We start from the raw sequence: 20,021 nt of genomic DNA on the forward strand, positions 1-20,021 counted from the left end.
CTAATTTTCTCGAAGAGATCTCTAGTCTTTCCCATTTTGTTGTTTTCCTCTATTTCTTTGCATTGATTGCTGAGGAAGGCTTTCTTATCTCTCCTTGCTATTCTTTGGAACTCTGCATTCAAATGCTTATATCTTTCCTTTTCTCCTTTGCTTTTCACCTCTCTTCTTTTCACAGCTATTTGTAAGGCCTCCCCAGACAGCCATTTTGCTTTTTTGCACTTCTTTTCCATGGGGATGGTCTTGATCCCTGTCTCTTGTACAATGTCATGAACCTTCGTCCATAGTTCATCAGGCACTCTATCTATCAGATCTAGCCTCTTGAGAAATCTGTATGCAGGTCAGGAAGCAACAGTTAGAACTGGATGTGGAACAACAGACTGGTTCCAAATAGGAAAAGGAGTACGTCAAGGCTGTATATTGTCACGCTGCTTATTTAACTTATATGCAGAGTACATCATGAGAAACGCTGGGCTGGAAGAAGCACAAGCTGGAATCAAGATTGCTGGGAGAAAAATAAGTAATCTCAGATATGCAGATGGCACCACCCTTATGGCAGAAAGTGAAGAGGAACTAAAAATACTCTTGATGAAAGTGAAAGAGGAGAGTGAAAAAGTTAGCTTAAAGCTCAGCATTCAGAAAACAAAGACCATGGCATCTGGTCCCATCACTTCATGGGAAATAGATGGGGAAACAGTGGAAACAGTGTCAGACTTTATTTTTTTGGGCTCCAAAATCCCTGCAGATGGTGACTGCAGCCATAAAATTAAAAGACGCTTACTCCTTGGAAGGAAAGTTATGACCAACCTAGATAGAATATTCAAAAGCAGAGACATTACTTTGCCAACAAAGGTCCATCTAGTCAAGGCTAGGGTTTTTCCAGTGGTCATGTATGGATGTGAGAGTTGGACTGTGAAGAAAGCTGAGCACTGAAGAATTGATGCTTTTGAACTGTGGTGTTGGAGAAGACTCTTGCAAGTCCCTTGGCTTGCAAGGAGATCTGACCAGTCCAACCTAAGGAGACCAGTCCTGGGTGTTCATCCAAAGGAATGATGCTAAAGCTGAAACTCCAATAGTTTGGTCACCTCATGTGAAGAGTTGACTCATTGGCAAGACTCTGATGCTGGGAGGGATTTGGGACAGGAGGAGAAGGGGGCGACAGAGGATGAGATGGCTGAATGGCATCACTGCCTCAATGGACATGAGTCTGAGTAAACTCTGGGAGATGGTGATGTACAGGGAGGCCTGGCGTGCTGCAGTTCATGGAGTTGCAAAGGGTCATACATGACTGAGCAGCTGAACTGAACTATTATAATTTATAGTGTATTAAACATTCAGTGAATGGTTCAGTCTCTTTGGATCACAGTTTTCTTATTCGTGTCTTCTTTTTCGTGCTCATTTTCTTACTCTATCACTGGTTACTATAAGTTCCCCCAATTCATATAGCATACAGTTTACTTTCAGTTTCCTTCCTGTGATATCGGACTCCTGCATGAGTATTAGGTGTGGAGAAATTACTGACAGGTATAGATTAATTTGCTTGGAGCAACATTGTTAACACTTGGTAGCATATATGGGCAAATTTTTGGTAAAGGGCCAGAGAAGAAACATGTTAGACTTTGTGGGTCGTATGGTCTCCATTGCAACCACTCAGCTCTACTGTTGAAGGATGCAGACAACCCTGTATAAACACTGCTGTGTTTCAGTAAAACCTTATTTACAATCTGAACCGCAGGCTGTAGTTTGCTGATCTTGCTTATAGGATGAGCACACCCTCCAGGTAGAATTAGATGTAAGCTTAAGTTTATGGAGCTTACATTCTTAGAGAAAATGAACTAGAAGGTAGGTAGATCAGTGTTGTTAAGCTTCTGTCTGTTGTTTATTAATTACATGTTGTCTTCTGCTCTATATTTATTCTCATATAGAAGGATAATAATGAGCACAGTAATAGTCTTTTCTGAGTGTCCTACATTGTGGTAAACATTATTTCAGTTGTACCTCATGACAGTCATACAGTTCAGTTCAGTTCAGTCGCTCAGTCGTTTCCTACTCTTTGCGACCCCATGAATCGCAGCACGCCAGGCCTCCCTGTCCATCACCAACTCCCGGAGTTCACTCAAACTCACGTCCATCAAGTCGGTGATGCCATCCAGCCATCTCATCCTCAGTCGTCCCCTTCTCCTCCTGCCCCCAATCCCTCCCAGCATCAGAGTCAGCTCTTCTCATGTGGTGGCCAAAATACTGGAGTTTCAGCTTTAGCATCATTCCTTCCAAAGAACACCCAGGACTGATCTCCTTTAGAATGGATTGGTTGGATCTCCTTGCAAGCCAAGGGACTCTCAAGAGTCTTTTCCAACACCACAGTTCAAAAGCATCAATTCTTCAGTGCTCAGCTTTCTTCACAGTCCAACTCTCACATCCATACATGACCACTGGAAAACCATAGCCTTGACCAGATGGACCTTTGTTGGCAAAGTAATGTCTCTGCTTTTTAATATGCTATCTGGGTTGGTCATAACTTTCCTTCCAAGGAGAAAGCATCTTTTAATTCATGGCTGCAGTCACCATCTGCAGTGATTTTGGAGCCCCCCAAAATAAAGTCTGACACTGTTCCCACTGTTTCCCCATCTATTTCCCATGAAGTGATGGGACTAGATACCATGATCTTTGTTTTCCGAATGGTGAGCTTTAAGCCAACTTTTTCACTCTCCTCTTTCACTTTTATCAAGAGGGTTTTCAGTTCCTCTTCACTTTCTGCCATAAGGGTGGTGTCATCTGCATATCTGAAGTTATTGATATTTCTCCCGGCAATCTTGATTCCTAAATAGGCTTTGTTATTTATCACCATTTCACAAATAAGGACATTAAAACTTTGAGAGTTTAAATAGCTTACTCAGAGTGAGAGGTCAATTAAGTACTTGAACCTGAGCTATTTTTTGCCTACTTTGTAATTATTGTATAGGAAAGGATTCTCTAAGGCTTGAATAGCCAGAACAGAATCAGGCTTTCTAGGTTTGTTAGAAGCATAGTAGTAGAAATTGTAACTATTCAGTGGGTTAAAGAATTGAAAGGAATTAACAAACCTCTCTGTTTACTTCAACTCTATAATATACTCCAGTTGCCCTTCTAGTGGACGCCAGATCTAATACCTGCTTTCCCTAATAGCTGGTTTTAAGATGCCTCTTTGCTCTACCTTTTATTCCTACTTAACATTTTTGTAATAAACCTCCTTCATAAACTCTTCTGTATCATGTATTCCTCCTTGTGCCATTCATGCCCCTCTATAGCGGTTACCCTATTTTAACTTCACTTTGGAGTAGTCATTGTGGTGTTTTTTGTTTAGTCGCCAAGTCGTGTCCAGCTCTTTTCAAAACCCATGGACTGCAGCCTGCCAGGCTCCTCTGTTGATTGGAGTTCCCAGCCAAGAATGCTGGAGTGAGTTGCCGTTTCCTTCACTTTGAAGCAGTCATTGTGTCCTGGGCTCAATTTTTCCTTCTTGATCATCAGCGTTTTTCTTCTCCTTGTCCTCTCTGTCCTCTGCCTTTCCCATCCCCCCAACTCTCTTCTTTCTTCTCTACTTATTTTGGAGGATAGTTGACAGATAATCAACTACTCATATTTAAAGCATTCAATTTGGTGAGTTTTGACATATGTATAGACCTGTGAAACCATCACCATAAGCAAAAGACTGAACATCTCTATCATCTCCCAAAGTTTCCTCATGGCCTTTGCAGTCCACCCTCTCTCTGACCCTGTCCTAATGCTTCCTGTAGGTTGCATTTAGTATGCATTATTTTTGGTCTTGCTTCTTTCTTTAATTCAGCATAATAATTTTGAGATTCATCCTTGTTGTGTATATGAGGAGATTCACTTCTTCTTATCAGTTCAGTTGTGTCCGACGCTTTGTGACCCCATGGACTGCAGCACACCAGGCCTCCCTGTCCATCACCAACTCCCAGAGCTTGCTCAAACTCATGTCCATTGAGTCAGTGATAGCATCCAATCATCTCATCCTCTGTGGTCACCTTCTACCCTTGCCTTCCATCTTTCCAAGCATCAGGGTCTTTTCAAATTAGCCAGCTCTTCACATCAGGTGGCCAAAGTATTCGAGTTTCAGCTGCAGCATCAGTCCTTCCAATTATTATTCAAAACTGATTTCCTTTGGGATGGATCTCCCTGCAGTCCAAGGGACTCTCAGGAGCTTCTCCAACAACACAATTCTAAAGCATCAATTCTTTGGTGCTCAGCTTTCTTTATAGTCCAACTCTCACATGCATACATGACTACTGGAAAAACCATAGCTTTGACTAGCTGGACTTTTGTTGGCTAAGTAATGTCTGCGTTTTAATATGCTGTCTAGGTTGGTCATGGCTTTTCTTCCAAGGAGCAAATGTCTTTTAATTTCATGGCTGCAGTCATCGTCTGCAGTGACTTGAGATTCTTTTTATAGCCAAGTGGAATTTCATTGTATGGACAAACCACATTTTGTTAATTCATTCTTTATTGATGGGTATTTAGACTTTCCAGTTTTTCACTTTGAAAATAAAGCTGTTCACATCTGTGTGCAAGTGTTTGTATAGGCATATGTTTTTATTTTAACTTGTGTAAATAGGAGTGAATTATCTGAATCATATGAGGAGTGTATGTTTAACTTTTAAAGAAACCTTCATACAGTCCAAAGTGGAAGTAAACCAAAATGTACCAATTTATTTTCCCATGCCCCCCAATCACAGGTTGTGTCGTTCCACTTGTACCACATATCTATTGACACTTAGTATTATATTTTAACTTTCAACCTCTTAAATTGGTATTTGGGTATATTTCCGTATATTTTTTTGACAGTGTTGAACATCTTCTTGTGCTTGCTGGCCATTTGTATATATGTTGTGAAATGCCTGCTTATATCTTTTGCTTATTTAAACAAAACATTGTTTTTTTACACCAAAAACACTTTGTATTGAGGTATAACCAATTAACAATGTTGTGATAGTTTCAGGTGTATAGTGGAGGGACCCAGCCATATATATACATTGTATCCATTCTCCCCACTCCCATCCAGACTGGCACATAACATTGAGCAGAGTTCCATGTGCTGTAGGATAGGTTTGTGTTGGTTATCCATTTTCAGTATAGCTGGTGTATGTGACCTTGCCTCTTTTTTTAAAGCCTGGTTTGTTTATCATCTTATTGTTGTAATTCTTTATATAGTCCAGTTATAAATTCTTTATTTGAAATATGTGTTGTGAATATTTTCTCTGTCTATAGTTTGCCGTTTCATTTTCTTAACTAAATCCTTTGAAGAGCAGACTTAAATTTTGATGGAGTATGATTTGTTGGTACAGTTTGTTTTTTATGGTTCATGGGTTTTGTGTACTATCTAAGAATCTGTTCCCTACCTCAAGATTTTTCTTTTATTTCCTTTTGTAAGTCTTATAGTTTTAGGGTTGTGACCCAATTTGAGTTAATTTTTATGTATCCGGTGAGTTAGGGTTGAGGTTCATCTTCTGTTTTTCCCAAATGCATAACTAGTGGTTCTACCATTTATTGAAAAGACATTGATGTCCCCATTAAATTGACATGGCCACATAGGGTTCTTGAGTTTACATTTAGTGTTTTATTGCTGCCTCAAGTTCAGATTTTTTGTTATCACTTGAAATCAAGGAGATAAGTAATTTTGCATGGTTTTTGCTAGGTCATAGGACATTAATAATACATTTATGCATATCATAGGAATTATATATATATATTTAATTTAAATTTATTTACTTTAATTGGAGACTAATTACTTTACGATATTGTATTGGTTTTGCCATACATCAACATTAATCCGCCACAGGTGTACACGTGTTCCCAATCATGAACCCCCTCCCACCTCCCTCCCCATACCATCCCTCTGGGTCATCCCAGTGTACCAGCCCCAAGCATCCTGTATCCTGCATCGAACCTGGACTGGTGATTGGTTTCATATATGATATTATACATGTTTCGATGCCATTCTCTTAAATCATCCCACCCTCTCCCTCTCCCACAGAGTCCAAAAGACTGTTCTATACATCTGTGTCTCTTTTGCTGTCTTGCATACAGTGTTATCGTTACCATCTTTCTAAATTCCATATATATGCATTAGTATATTGTATTGGTGTTTTTCTTTGTGACTTACTTCACTCTGTATAATCGGCTCCAGTTTCATCCACCTCATTAGAACTGATTCAAATGTATTCTTTTTAATGGCTGAGTAATACTCCACTGTGTACATGTACCACAGCTTTCTTATCCATTTGTCTGCTGATGGACATCTAGGTTGCTTCCATATCCTGGCTATTATAAACAGTGCTGCGATGAACATTGGGGTACACATGTCTCTTTCAGTTCTGGTTTCCTCAGTGTGTATGCCCAGCAGTGGGATTGCTGGGTCATAAGGCAGTTCTATTTCCAGTTTTTTAAGGAATCTCCACACTGTTCTCCATAGTGGCTGTACTAGTTTGCATTCCCACCAACAGTGTAAGAGGGTTCCCTTTTCTCCACACCCTCTCCAGCATTAATTGCTTATAGACTGGATCACAGCCATTCTGACTGGCATGAAATGGTAACTCATTGTGATTTTGATTTGCATTTCTCTGATAATGAGTGATGTTGAGCATTTTTTCATGTGTTTGTTAGTCATCGTATGTCTTCTCTGGAGAAATGTCTATTTAGTTCTTTGGCCCATTTTTTGATTGGGTCGTTTATTTTTCTGGAATTGAGCTGCAGGAGTTGCTTGTATATTTTTGAGATTAGTTGTTTGTCAGTTGCTTCATTTGCTATTATTTTCTCCCATTCTGAAGGCTATCTTTTCACCTTGCTTATAGTTTCCTTTGTTGTGCAGAAGCTTTTAAGTTTAATTAGGTCCCATTTGTTTATTTTTGCATTTATTTCCAGTATTCTGGGAGGTGGGTCATAGTGGATCCCGCTGTGATTTATGTTGGAGAGTGTTTTTCCTATGTTGTCCTCTAGGAGTTTTATAGTTTCTGGTCTTACATTTAGATCTTTAATCCATCTTGAGTTTATTTTTGTGTATGGTGTTAGAAAGTGTTCTAGTTTCATTCTTTTACAAGTGGTTGACCAGTTTTCCCAGCACCACTTGTTAAAGAGATTTTCTTTGATCCATTGTATATTCTTGCCTCCTTTGTCAAAGATAAGCTATCCATAGGTGCATGGATTTATCTCTGGGCTTTCTATTTTGTTCCATTGATCTATATTTCTGTCTTTGTGCCAATACCATACTGTCTTGATGACTGTGGCTTTGTAGTAGAGCCTGAAGTCAGGCAGCTTGATTCCTCCAGTTCCATTCTTCTTTGTCAAGATTGCTTTGGCTATTCGAGGTTTTTTGTATTTCCATACAAATTGTGAAATTACTTGTTCTGCTGCTGCTGCTGCTGTTCTAGCTCTGTGAAAAATACCATTGGTAGCTTGATAGGGATTGCATTGAATCTATAGATTGCTTTGGGTAGTACACTCATTTTCACTATACTGATTCTTCCAATCCATGAACATGGTATATTTCTCCATCTATTCGTGTCCTCTTTGATTTCTTTCACCAGTGTTTTATAGTTTCTATATATAGGTCTTTAGTTCCTTATGTAGATATATTCCTAAGTATTTTATTCTTTCCGTTGCAATGGTGAATGGGATTAGGAATTATATTTTTAACTGACTCATTGATTTTCAATTCCATCTGTTATTTTATTTTTAGGTGTTACACATAATATCGCATTGCTTCGAGAGGTGATAATCAACTCACGCTTTATAGAAGGAGACATCAACACTAAATTTCTTTCTGATGTATATCCTGATGGTTTTAAAGGTTTGTATATATTGAAATATTTTAGTGTATTAAAGTTATTATTTTTATACTTTATTACAATGGATGCTTTCTTCTCTTCTGAAATTAGGGCTTTTCGCCTATGTTGTGCTTGATACTAATATATTAATACTTAGAGTATCCTAGGCTATTGACATTCATGAGTTTGAGTACTCATGAGAGACTCATGAATGTGTAATAGTCTATAATTTTTTTGAGTGAGAAATCCAGCTAGTTTGTGGAATGTTGTGTTTCTGAACGCCAATACAGATTTGTATTCCCTGCTGATAAGAATATATATGGGATCTTTTCTTTAATGTTAACACTGTATCTTTATGAAAATGAGCACTGAACATTTCAGACTACCAGGTGCTGTTCCTATTAATGAAAACGGAGATGGTCAAGAAGATGAAGGTTTTATTCTGAAAATTGAGTTTTGAGTAAAGTAATAAATGGACTGTGAAACTTAGCTCTGTAGGGTTACCCGTGAATGTTTCCAGGTAGCAGAAGTTACTCATCAAGTGAGAGTCAAAGAAAACCCTTGAGTGAGCATCAAAACATGGTTAACATGGTATTACGATGCTGACAGCACTTACTAGAGACTTACTAGAAATGTTCAACTGAAGGCCAGAAAGCACTCCATATGTTTCTAATGAACTTGGGTACATATGAAGATTAGATCTTCTCTCACAGTTTTTAGGTGTTCTTCATATCTATTTAAAGTGTTTTAATATATAAAATGATTCATTTATTTTAGGAGCTATATGTAGATTCAAGTCAGCTTCATGTAGAGATATTAAATACATTTAGAAAGCAATTTCTTATCAAGGAATTTATTATGGAGTGTTTATAAGACTAACTGGGGATTACTGATTTGATTGTTATTTCAAAACTCTAGTGTTATAGGCCTTTATCATTAGTACCAAGAAAAATAAAGTGTTTTATTTCAGAACTTGAAACAAAGACCAATGAGTCATCATGTTCTTTTTCCCAAACTTTTGAATTTTTAGAAGCATAAATTACAACCTTAACATGATTGCACTTTTCTACTTATATGATTATTTCATTAATATCTCTTGGTTTCATGAAGTCAAATGCCACCTATGTTTTTGCTTTTTATTGTGTCCCTACAACTAAAGCAGACCCTAAATAAATATTTGTTGAATTAATGAAGGGAATGTTGCTCATAATGTAGGTGAGAAGGTGTCACCTTGACTATTTTGAATTAACTGTACGCGTATTCAGATTACAAATTTGTTTTGATCCTAAAGTTTTGGCTTCTTGTCCTGTCTAAAGTTTTAATTAAAAGTTGTTGTCAGTTGTGAAGTGGATTTGGATTCCCATGTGCTTTCGTGTCCACCTGGGTTACATGAAACAGTAGGCAGGAAGAGATGACAGATAAAAATATTGTGTGTGTACATGGATATTTATATATAGATTTACACATTTATATATGTGTTTATGCATACTTGGTGTTATATCCCATTACCATGGAACATTTTAAAATTTCTAATTGAAGTTGGTTACTCTGTGATATATATTTAGCAGCAATTGAAAATGTTCCAGATTCTCAAGAGAACTCAGAAGTTTTCTTAAAATCAAACATTGCAGTTTGTTATAATAAGTTTAATATATTACACTTCTTTTTTGGGACAGGATTATTAGCACAGATACTATAATTCTGTTTCTTATGCATAATAGTTTTTAAACTGTTGTACGTTGTTAGAGGGCCTTAGCAGTTTTTAATTCAGGTTTCATTTTACGTATAAGGAAACCAAAGCACAGAAAGCCTGATAAAGCGAAATGATCAGTGACATAATAAAGCCGGAAATTAGAGTTTTCAACTTCTGTTTTAATAGTCATTCTGTTGTGCTAGAATTGAAATTCATAAATCATAAATCACAGACATTTTCAGAGTATGCTGTGTGTTGTCACGTAAGGACTTTAAAAGTACACACCTGTGTTTGCCATTCTGAACGCCTGCCGCTTATTGTGTTCCTTCATATTGTTTTCATGTCGGTTCTTTCTTCTCTGAGTGGCTACTATATCTCCTCCTCCTTCTTCAGATCATTCTACCTCTTCTTCCCAATTTTTCTCCATAGGAGGTCTTAAATATATTAAACTGTATCATCTTTGATTGTTTGATATATGTGCCTGAAAGAGACAGCAGGAAGTGGCAACTGAAGTTAATCCAGGATCTTATCCATATGTTTGAGGCTGGGTCATTTTGCCCCTTTGGGATTACCCATCTGCTTCCCATCTGTCCAGCTACCCCAGACACTGTTCATAGGCTAGTGCCTGTTTTATGACTGCATTAAAATTTTCTATTATATATGTTCATTATCCCAAGTTTATTTGTAGACTAGGACAGTGTTACTTATTAAAGACTCTTAGGCTGAACTTTGAAAAGATTGTGTCTAAAATTTAAAAGTAGAATACACAGAATTTGTTCATCACGTCAACTTATTAGATGCTGATGTTGAAGAGGTATTTTCCTTTGATTCTGAAAAGTAAATGGAAAATGGAGGAGTAGATATTTTGACTTTGAAATAAAGGGAAAATGAAGAAGATACTTTAAGAAGTATCATTTCATTTAGTCTAAAATGGAAATTTTGGACTTATTTCTCTGCTGCCTTGCTGCACTTGAACTACCAGCCCTATCAAATCATTAGATATCTAATTTCTATTATTAGAAATTATTAGAATTATCTTTCTCTTCTGAAAAATTGCAGAATGTTTAGAAAACTTTGATTCAACACAAGTCTGCCATTAAATTATACTTCCCTTTTTTTCCCTCTGAATTTAATCATGTATTTCTGAACCTTTAAAAGTGTTAAATACATGACTGAAGTGTTGCCTTTAAAAATTCAGTCATTCAAATCATTCAACAAATAATTGGTATACGCAGTAGAAGGAAATCAAAGAGAAATAGTATATTTTCCTCATCCTTAGTGTGGTTATATCATTAGGGAAATAGACCTGTAAAGAACTAACTGCACTACAGGACGGAACAAAAGGAGCACTAAGGTGAAGATATAAACTGAGTGTCTTAGAGCAGAGAAAAAAGAAACCAGTTGTGATTTGGGGAGTCCAGGATGGCTTCAAGGGTGAGGGAGTGTAGAACGTTGAATACTCTCTCTGAGGACTCTCTTCTGCAGGTTCTGGGACCACAATACTGCCTCAGGAGAGACTCTGCATGTATCTCTTCCTGATCCTCCTTCTTTGATGTGATGGTGGTGGTTTGAAATAAGCCTTGGAGAAGGTGTTTACAGTTAGGGAATTAGCATGTGCTCTTCACTGGGGCTCTTTTCCTTCCCACATCCCAACTGGTTATTAAACTTTCGGGGGGAAACCACTGCCTACAGTTGGACCTGATGATCACAAGCAAACAGAGCCATCTACATTCAAAGGAAGAGGATTTCGCAGCTAGGGAGGAAGAACCTAGAAGAATCCCCAAGGACAGGCAGTCCTCAGTTTTAGACCTGCAGGCATCGCCTCTCTCACTCTTACAGGGTGACTGTCTTCTCCGCTCTGTCTAAGGCTTTGAGGTTCTTCCCTGTGGAGAACAATGAGGGCTTCCTAGGTGGCGCTAGTGATAAAGAACCCGTCTCCCAGTGCAGGAGACAGAAAGGCATGGGTTTGATCCCTGGATCAGGAAGATCCCCTGGAGAAGAAGATGGCAACCCACTCCAGTATTCTTGCCTGGAGCATCCCACGGACAGAGGATCCTTGTGGGCTGCAGTCCATAGTGTTGCAAAGAGTCACACATGACTCTGAGGGACATGCCCCGAGGGACGTCAGGCAGAGAAGGTAGAGGATCAAGTGAAAGTGGACATAATATGGTGATTCCTTCTCTCCCCAGCCCTGTTCTCCACTTGGTTCCCAGAGTGCTGGCAGGCAAATAGCTACAGGCACAATAGTAGAATACCTATCCCAGAGAAATCTTACTGCTTACTGCTGTTTAGTCGCTAAATCACGTCTGATTCTTTGCTATCTCATGGACTGCAGCCCGCCAGGCTCCTCTGTCCATGGGATTCTCCAGGCAAGACTACTGGAGTGGGTTGTCGTGCCTTCTCCAGGGCATCTTCCCCACCCAGAGATGGAACCCAGGAGACCCAAGTCTCCCTCTTGGCAGGAGGATTCTTTACTGCTGAGCCACTAGGGAAACCCCTGAGAAATCTAACTAACCCTTAAAGGGATTACCCAAAGATTCCCCCCAAACTAAATGACCCCCAGACTACCCTACCCATGAGGCAGGGGTTGGCCAAGCCGCAGCCCACACATAGAGCACACATGGCTCAGGGTTAGGACCCCTGTTAGCACTGTCTCATACACACTGCCTTTATATGGAACCCCCAGGAAAGTGTCAACCACAGACAGTTAGAAGAAAACCGCTTAGGAGAGCACAGATGAAGCTTCTTAAAGCTAGGTGGGGGGGTGGTAATAGCAGGGGCTTCACAGGGGCCCTCAGAGGTGCTGCAACAGGGGCTTGACCTGCAGTAACCACTGGAGTGGAGAGCATTGACACTGTTGAGGGCTTACAGCTTTGAAATTATCCCCCCAGAAGGTTAAGGAAGTTCATTGCTCAGTTGTGTCTGACCAAAAAATAGATGTTAGAAAGATTTGATATGTTCAGTAGCCACTTGGTAAAGAAACTCTTTTCTAATAACGTATTTCTAATAAAAGTAAAAGTAAGCCAATTAAATTTGATTAAAAGGCTCCTTACTGAAAACTAATAAAAAGCATCATTTTACGTGATGAAATGCTGAAATCATTTCCCTTAGAATTGGGAATGAAATGAGGTCGACTATAAAATTACTATTATTATTAAACAATGTTATAAAGGATAAAAATGGAAAAAAGGAAGTAGTTGGTATAAATATTTTTTGAAAGAGACTTTTTCCCCCAGGTATTATTATATTCCTAGAAAACCCAGGAGATCCTAGTTTTACTAATAAAAACTTGTAGACTTAATAAGCGAATTTGGCAAGGTGGCTGAGTACAACAAGAAAAATATGCCAAGTCAGTGACTTGGCGAAGCTAGCTTGAAACGAAAATAGAAAAAAAAACAAACCTTTTCATATTAACCATAGTATCTTGTAAGACTGTAGAGAAAATGAAATGGGGAAGACATAGAACCTTTGTGAAGACAGTTGTAACTGTAAAATCTTGTCAAGGAACAAGAAACAGAATCCGAACACATGGGTAAAAAAAATAAGTTATTGTTTGGGAGACTCTGCATTTTTGGGAACTGGTCTTTCTCAGATTAATACACAGATTTTATGTAGTTCCAGTTAGATTCACAAGGCTTACTACATAAATCATTTTAAAGCCTATATGTAATCATAGATTTCTGAGACTAGCCAAGAAGATTATGTGAAAAGTAAAGAGCAAAATTGGCTTCCATATATTAAAACATATTGCAATGCCTCTATATCTAAGGAGTATAATATAAAGGATAAAGTAGTCTTGGTTATGATAGTATCTCTGATACATTGTCTTTCTGGACCTGAATACCCCTCTTTTGACATGGCCAGAGTACCCCAAGAGTGGTCAGGACATTTATTTTATTTAATAAGTTTTAGGATGTCTGTGATGCTGTGAAAGTGCTGCACTCAATATGCCAGCAAATTTGGAAAACTCAGCACTGGCCACAGGACTGGAAAAGGTCAGTTTTCATTTCAGTCCCAAAGAAAGGCAATGCCAAAGAATGCTCAAACTACTGCACAATCACACTCATCTCACATGCTAGTAAAGTAATGCTCAAAATTCTCCAAGCCAGGCTTCAGCAATACGTGAACCGTGAACTTCCTGACGTTCAAGCTGGTTTTAGAAAAGGCAGAGGAACCAGAGATCAAATTGCCAACATCCGCTGGATCATGGAAAAAGCAAGAGAGTTCCAGAAAAACATCTATTTCTGCTTTATTGACTATGCCAAAGCCTTTGACTGTGTGGATCACAAGAAACTGGAAAATTCTGAAAGAGATGGGAATCCCAGACCACCTGACCTGCCTCTTGAGAAATCTGTATGCAGGTCAGGAAGCAACAGTTAGAACTGGACATGGAACAACAGACTGGTTCCAAATAGGAAAAGGAGTACGTCAAGGCTGTATATTGTCACCCTGCTTATTTACCTTATATGCAGAGTACATCATGAGAAACGCTGGACTGGAAGAAACAAGCTGGAATCAAGATTGCCGGGAGAAATATCAATAACCTCAGATATGCAGATGATACCACCCTTATGGCAGAAAGTGAAGAGGAACTAAAAAGCCTCTTGATGAAAGTGAAAGAGGAGAGTGAAAAAGTTAGCTTAAAGCTCAACATTCAGAAACCGAAGATCATGGCATCCGGTCCCATCACTTCATGGGAAATAGATGTGGAAACAGTGTCAGACTTTATTTTTTTGGGCTCCAAAATGACTGCAGATGGTGACTGCAGCCATGAAATTAAAAGACGCTTACTCCTTGGAAGGAAAGTTATGACCAACCTAGATAGCATATTCAAAAGCAGAGACATTACTTTGCCGACTAAGGTCCATCTAGTCAAGGCTGCTGTGGTTTTTCCAGTAGTCATGTATGGATGTGAGAGTTGGACTGTGAAGAAGGCCGAGCACCAAAGAATTGATGCGTTTGAACTGTGGTGTTGGAGAAGACTCTTGAGAGTCCCTTGGACTGCAAGGAGATCCAACCAGTCCATTCTGAAGGAGATCAGCCCTGGGATTTCTTTGGAAGGAATGATGCTAAAGCTGAAGCTCCAGTACTTTGGCGACCTCATGCGAAGAGTTGACTCATTGGAAAAGACTCTGATGCTGGAAGGGATTGGGGGCAGGAAGAGAAGGGGATGACAGAGGATGAGATGGCTGGATGGCATCACAGACTTGATGGATGTCAATCTGAGTGAACTCCGGGAGTTGGTGATGGACAGGGAGGCCTGGCCTGCTGTGATTCATGGGGTCGCAAAAAGTCGGACACGACTGAGCGACTAAACTGAACTGAAGGGCTTCCTGGGTGGTTCACATAGTAAAGAATCTGCCTGCAGTGCTGGAGACCTGGGTTTGATCCCTGGGTTGGGAAGACCCCGTGAAGGAGGATGGCAACCCACTCCAGTACTTTTGCCTGGAGAATCCCCATGGACAGAGGACCCTGGTGGGCTGCTGTCTATGGAGTTGCAGAGTTGGACATGATTGAACGACTAAGCACAGTACAGTATGTCTAACTGCAGTCTAGATCGGTGATGTACAAGTGGAGGAGGGAATAGAATTATTCAGTGTTACTTTAGATTGGAAAAGTCCAGATCTATGGGTGGAAGTCACAAAGAAGCAGTCTCAGTATGGGAAGTAACTGGCTAATGATTCAGAAATCCTTGTAAGAAGTTTTCATTTTCCTATACTGGAGGAGTTCTGTGGGTCATATATAACAGTCTGTCCCACACTGCAGGAGAAGAGACATCCACACTGCACTGAGGATGGAGTTGATGATCTTTGTAGCCCTTCTCTATTAAAATTACTTGAGATTCTTTAAAAAACTGTAGAAACAAATTCAGTTGAGTAGCAGAAGTCAAGAAGTTTTTAGCACCTGATACCAAATTTATTTCATATTTATCACTGGCAAAATTTGAAAATCTGTTCTGCTATCAGTAAAAGGGTTAAAGTTGTTATGCATTATATCAGTTTGCCTATGAGATGTGATGGAATTCGATTTTTACTTGGGAACCTTCTTTCTCAATATTGCCTGAGTCAGTGCAGCTGGTAATTTATTAGACCAAATGAAACACTGATTCATTATCCTGCAGGTTACTGCAGGAAGCTAGCTTGAAAGGAAAATGGAAAAAATAAAACCCAGATCTTTTCATATTAACTATAGTATCTTGAAAGACTGTAGAGAAAATGCAATAGTGAAGATAGAATCTTTATGAAGACAACTTTAAAATCTTGTCAAAAACCAAAAAACACAGTGTGAACACATGGGGAAAAATCAGTTATTGTTTGGGAGATTCGGCATTTATGAGTGCTGATCTTTCTCAGATTAGTACACAGATTTTGTGTAATTCCAGTTAGATTCACGAGGCTTACTACACAAGTGATTTAAAACTTAATGATACCTTGTTTTGCCTTTTACCCGCCTCTGTTGGTGATATATGATGTGCACATGTGTCTAGAGAAGAGACTACTTTGTGAACCACTGTAATAAATGTATTTTACATCATGACTTAGGGTACACACACTCTGGATAATAGTGTGAGCAAAGTGCTCTCATAAGTTTTATTGCTGGTCTGACCCACAAACTGGTTTCATGAGCTACTACTAAGTGGTTTGTGTTACAGTTTGATAAAGGTAAGTCGAAAACAGCTTCTATTCAAATGAGATCAGGAGACATGTAACTTCAGCATCACTCTGGAGCTTGTTATTAATAGAAATAAAGATTACTGGGCCCCACCTCAGGCTAACTACCAATCATGCTCTGCAGGTAGAGCATGGGACTCTGAGCTTTAATCCAGGTGATTCTGATGCACAGTGAGGTTTGAGAAGCACTGGTTCTCTTCATACTCCAAAGAGCCTTTGTGGTTATATATTTGCTGTATTATAAATTGGGCTTCCCCGGTGGCACTGGTGGTAGGGAACCGACCTGCCAGTGCAGGAGATCAAGAGACGTGGGTTTGATCCCTGGGTCGGGAAGATCCCCCTGGAGAAGGAAATGGCAACCCAATCCAGTATTCTTGCCTGGAGAATTCCGTATTATAAATTAAAACTTAGGAGCTTTAAAATTAATTATTAATTCGTTTTTAAAGTAACAATAATAAATCCATTATACGTTGACATCAGAGGAATGATACCATCACACATTGTATGTCCTAGGTCAGGGAACCTCCACCATATACTCCTGAGAAAACAAGAAAGGGGGAAAAAACAGAAATCCTAGCATTATTATGAAAATAGTTTGGGACCTTGCAGACCCCCAAAGGGTTCTTGGGGACTCCCTGTCGTCCCCAGGCCATACTTTGGGAATTGCTCTTGTAGATGGTATGTGTTTGAGAAGACCAAGCCAAATTTCTGTAATCCTTATGTAGGGCAGTTTAATAGAATAAAAGTAGAATGTTTCCATCACTGCTAAAGGGTTGGGTATGATTAGGAACTTTTCAAATCCTGTAGGAATGCAGTTTATTAAGCCATCAAGGGTTCTGATAGATGTCACATTACGGAGCTTCTAGGTTTGTCTCAAAGAGGAATGGGTTATCGGGTCTTTATATTCTAATTGTGAATAGTTTTAGTGTCATTTATATTTTGAATACTTTTTTAAGACCTAATGTTGAAATTGTTTCATTTCTTTCTGATAAATTTAAATAACTACCTGACCGTTTTTTTTTCTGTTTTGAATTGTACAAGTAGTATCTTAGTGCAAGTGGCCCAGCATGCAGATTGCCTGTGCTGTGGCATCTGATGGAGTCTATCATCTTTGTACAGCACTGTGGTAATAAATGGAGTTAGACACTGTGGTGAGATTACAGGGCACTCACGGGGGTATGTTAGCCCCGGGAGACCCTGGAGCAGCCAATCCTGCCTTGACTCTCACACTTCGTGAGGAATTTCTGTGCATAGAGCAGATTCCCCCATGAGCCGCACCCAGCCAGACCAGGGCGTCTTCCCCTGGTTGTCAGGTGAGGCCTCTGCCTCCAGCTCCAGCTGTATGATGGTTAGAAGAGTGAATTCGAGAGGGAGAGAGAAATTGGTTGGTTAGTTGGTCAGTTGGTTGGTTAATTGGGATTCAAACCCTGACTTGGATTTTAGAGCCAAGACAGTCACATACTTATTTTCTTTTCATTCCTCACATTAGAAAACATGGCCCAGTCACTGTCCTTGACCGACAACACGCCTTTTCCTCACTTTATCTTCTCTCTCCTTAGAAGTAAAATTGGGGTAAGGATTGATAAACGGAAGCACCTGTGAGGAGCCCTCAGGTTTTCCTAGAGATCTGTGTCGATAGTTTTTTTTTTTTTTTTGATAATTGTTTTGTTCTGTGCATCTGTTTAACATCTTCTTTCCCAAATTAGACTACAAGCTTGCGGTGAGCAGGGGTTTTTGTTGTATTTAAAAATCTTGCTCCCTCCTTTCCCCTGGCACAGCCCAGTCCCTGGTACAGCACTAGCTCCATAATAGATATTTGATAAAATGCTTGTTTGAATGACTACCAGTTCTGTAATACAGAAGGAAAGATGTTAACATTATGTACGTGATTGGCTGATTTCCCTCAGGACACCAGTTAACAGAGACTGAGAGAAACCAGTTCCTGGCAGTAGCGTCATCCTTGTTTGTGGCATCCCAATTAAGAGCACAGCATTTTCAAGACCATGGAAATTCAAGGTATGTGAAACCATTTAAAACAGAATAAATGAGCAGAGAAACTTGGACAACATTGAGGAAGGTACTCTGAAATCTTATAGGAAATCCGTTCAAATAGTTTGTATTTATTATTTCCGTTTTCTTACTCTGTTAATCTTGAAAAATGTATTGAGAAGGGTGATAGTACTAAAACATAGGAAATAATCTGAACAGTTAAAAATATGTTTATAAGAAACAAGAAAGAATTAACAGCAGATTGAGTTAGTTATTTGTGAACCCGCAGTGTACCTTTTTGCTTCCTAATAACCTAATAAGCAAAAGGGAAAACCTGCTTTATACTGGGGCAAATAAAACAAAATCATTGTGCCATTCATGCTTCTGAGTGACAGGATTATTTATTATGAACGTCTGTGTACCTACTAGAGTAATCCTGCATTAGCAAGTACTATCCATTACTTGTTGAAGTGAGATAGGTAATAAAATTGTGTTTTATCAACTCCTTTTCTTTTTGCTTTTTCTCAAAAGGAAGGGGCTTCCCTGGTAGCTCAGTTGGTAAAGAAGGCGCCTGCAATGCAGGAGACCCTGGTTCGATTCCTGGGTTGGGAAGATCTGCTGGAGAAGGGATAGGCTACCCACTCCAGTATTCTTGGGCTTCCCTTGTGGCTCAGCTGGTAAAGAATCCACCTGTAATGCAGGAGACCTGGGTTTGATCCCTAGGTTGGGAAGATCCCCTGAAGAAGGGAAAGGCTACCAACTCCAGTATTCTGGCCTAGAGAGTTCCATGAAATGTATATAGTCCATGGGATCACAAAGAGTCGGACATGACTGAGCAGCTTCACTTTCACTTTCAAGAGGAAGAATAATGGTTAAAATAAAAGAAAAAAGATGACAGGTGACCAAGCAGGTCTGAAGGGCACAGATCAGAAATTCAGGTTACCCCTGAAGAATTAGGTAGAAGGAAAACAGTTTGGCTTCAGGTGTATATTTATGGCTAATGTTGTTTTACTGAGGAAATTTCTTTTCTTTTGTTATTTTTTTATTGAAGTTTAGTTGATTTACAATGTTGTGATAATTTCTGTGGCATACAGAGTGATTTAGTTATATATATTATACACATATATATCATTCTTTTTAACTATTCTTTTCCATTATAGAATGTTGAATATATTTCCATGTGCTATACAGTAGGATCTTGTTGTTTATCCATCCTGTGTATAAAAGCTGACACCTGCTAACGTAACCCCAGCCTCCCACTCCTTCCCTCCCCCAGTCCCTTCCCCCTTGGCAGCCACAAGTCTGTACTCTGTGTTTGAATATGTTTCTGTTTCATTAGTGATATTATATGTTATTTGTGTTTCTCATTCTGATTTACTTAGTATAATAATCTCTAGTTGCATTTATGTTGCTGCAGATGGCATTATTTCATTCTTTTTTATAGCTGAGTAATAGTCCAATGTGTGTGTGTGTGTCTGTGTCTGTGTCTGTGTGTGTCTGTGTGTGTGTCTCTGTGTGTGTGTCTGTGTGTGTCTCTGTGTGTGTCTCTGTGTGTGTGTGTCTCTGTGTGTGTGTGTGTGTCTCTGTGTGTGTCTCTGTGTGTGCGTGTGTCTCTGTGTCTGTGTGTGTCTGTGTGTGTGTGTCTGTGTGTGTGTCTGTGTGTGTGTCTCTCTCTGTGTGTGTCTGTGTGTGTGTCTGTGTGTGTGTGTCTCTGTGTCTGTGTGTGTCTCTGTGTGTCTGTGTGTGTGTCTGTGTGTGTGTCTCTGTGTGTCTGTGTGTGTGTCTCTGTGTGTATCTCTGTGTCTGTGTGTGTGTCTCTGTGTGTGTGTCTGTGTCTCTGTGTGTCTATGT

At 39.4% G+C, this 20,021-nt stretch overlaps 1 protein-coding gene across 1 annotated transcript in view; it reads left to right on the forward strand.

Annotated features, from left to right (window-relative positions):
* The window catches only part of PCCA (propionyl-CoA carboxylase subunit alpha), a 381,462-nt gene that overhangs the window by 207,616 nt on the left and 153,825 nt on the right, over positions 1–20,021 (forward strand). The window contains exons 17-18 of the mRNA XM_040267408.1: positions 7,730–7,840; positions 18,089–18,197. Coding sequence (XP_040123342.1) covers positions 7,730–7,840; positions 18,089–18,197 — 220 coding nt within the window. The remainder of the gene's footprint in view (positions 1–7,729; positions 7,841–18,088; positions 18,198–20,021) is intronic.

The sequence above is a fragment of the Oryx dammah genome, unplaced genomic scaffold (genome assembly GCF_014754425.2).
Source record: "Oryx dammah isolate SB20612 unplaced genomic scaffold, SCBI_Odam_1.1 HiC_scaffold_24, whole genome shotgun sequence".
Taxonomy (NCBI): Eukaryota; Metazoa; Chordata; class Mammalia; order Artiodactyla; family Bovidae; genus Oryx; species Oryx dammah.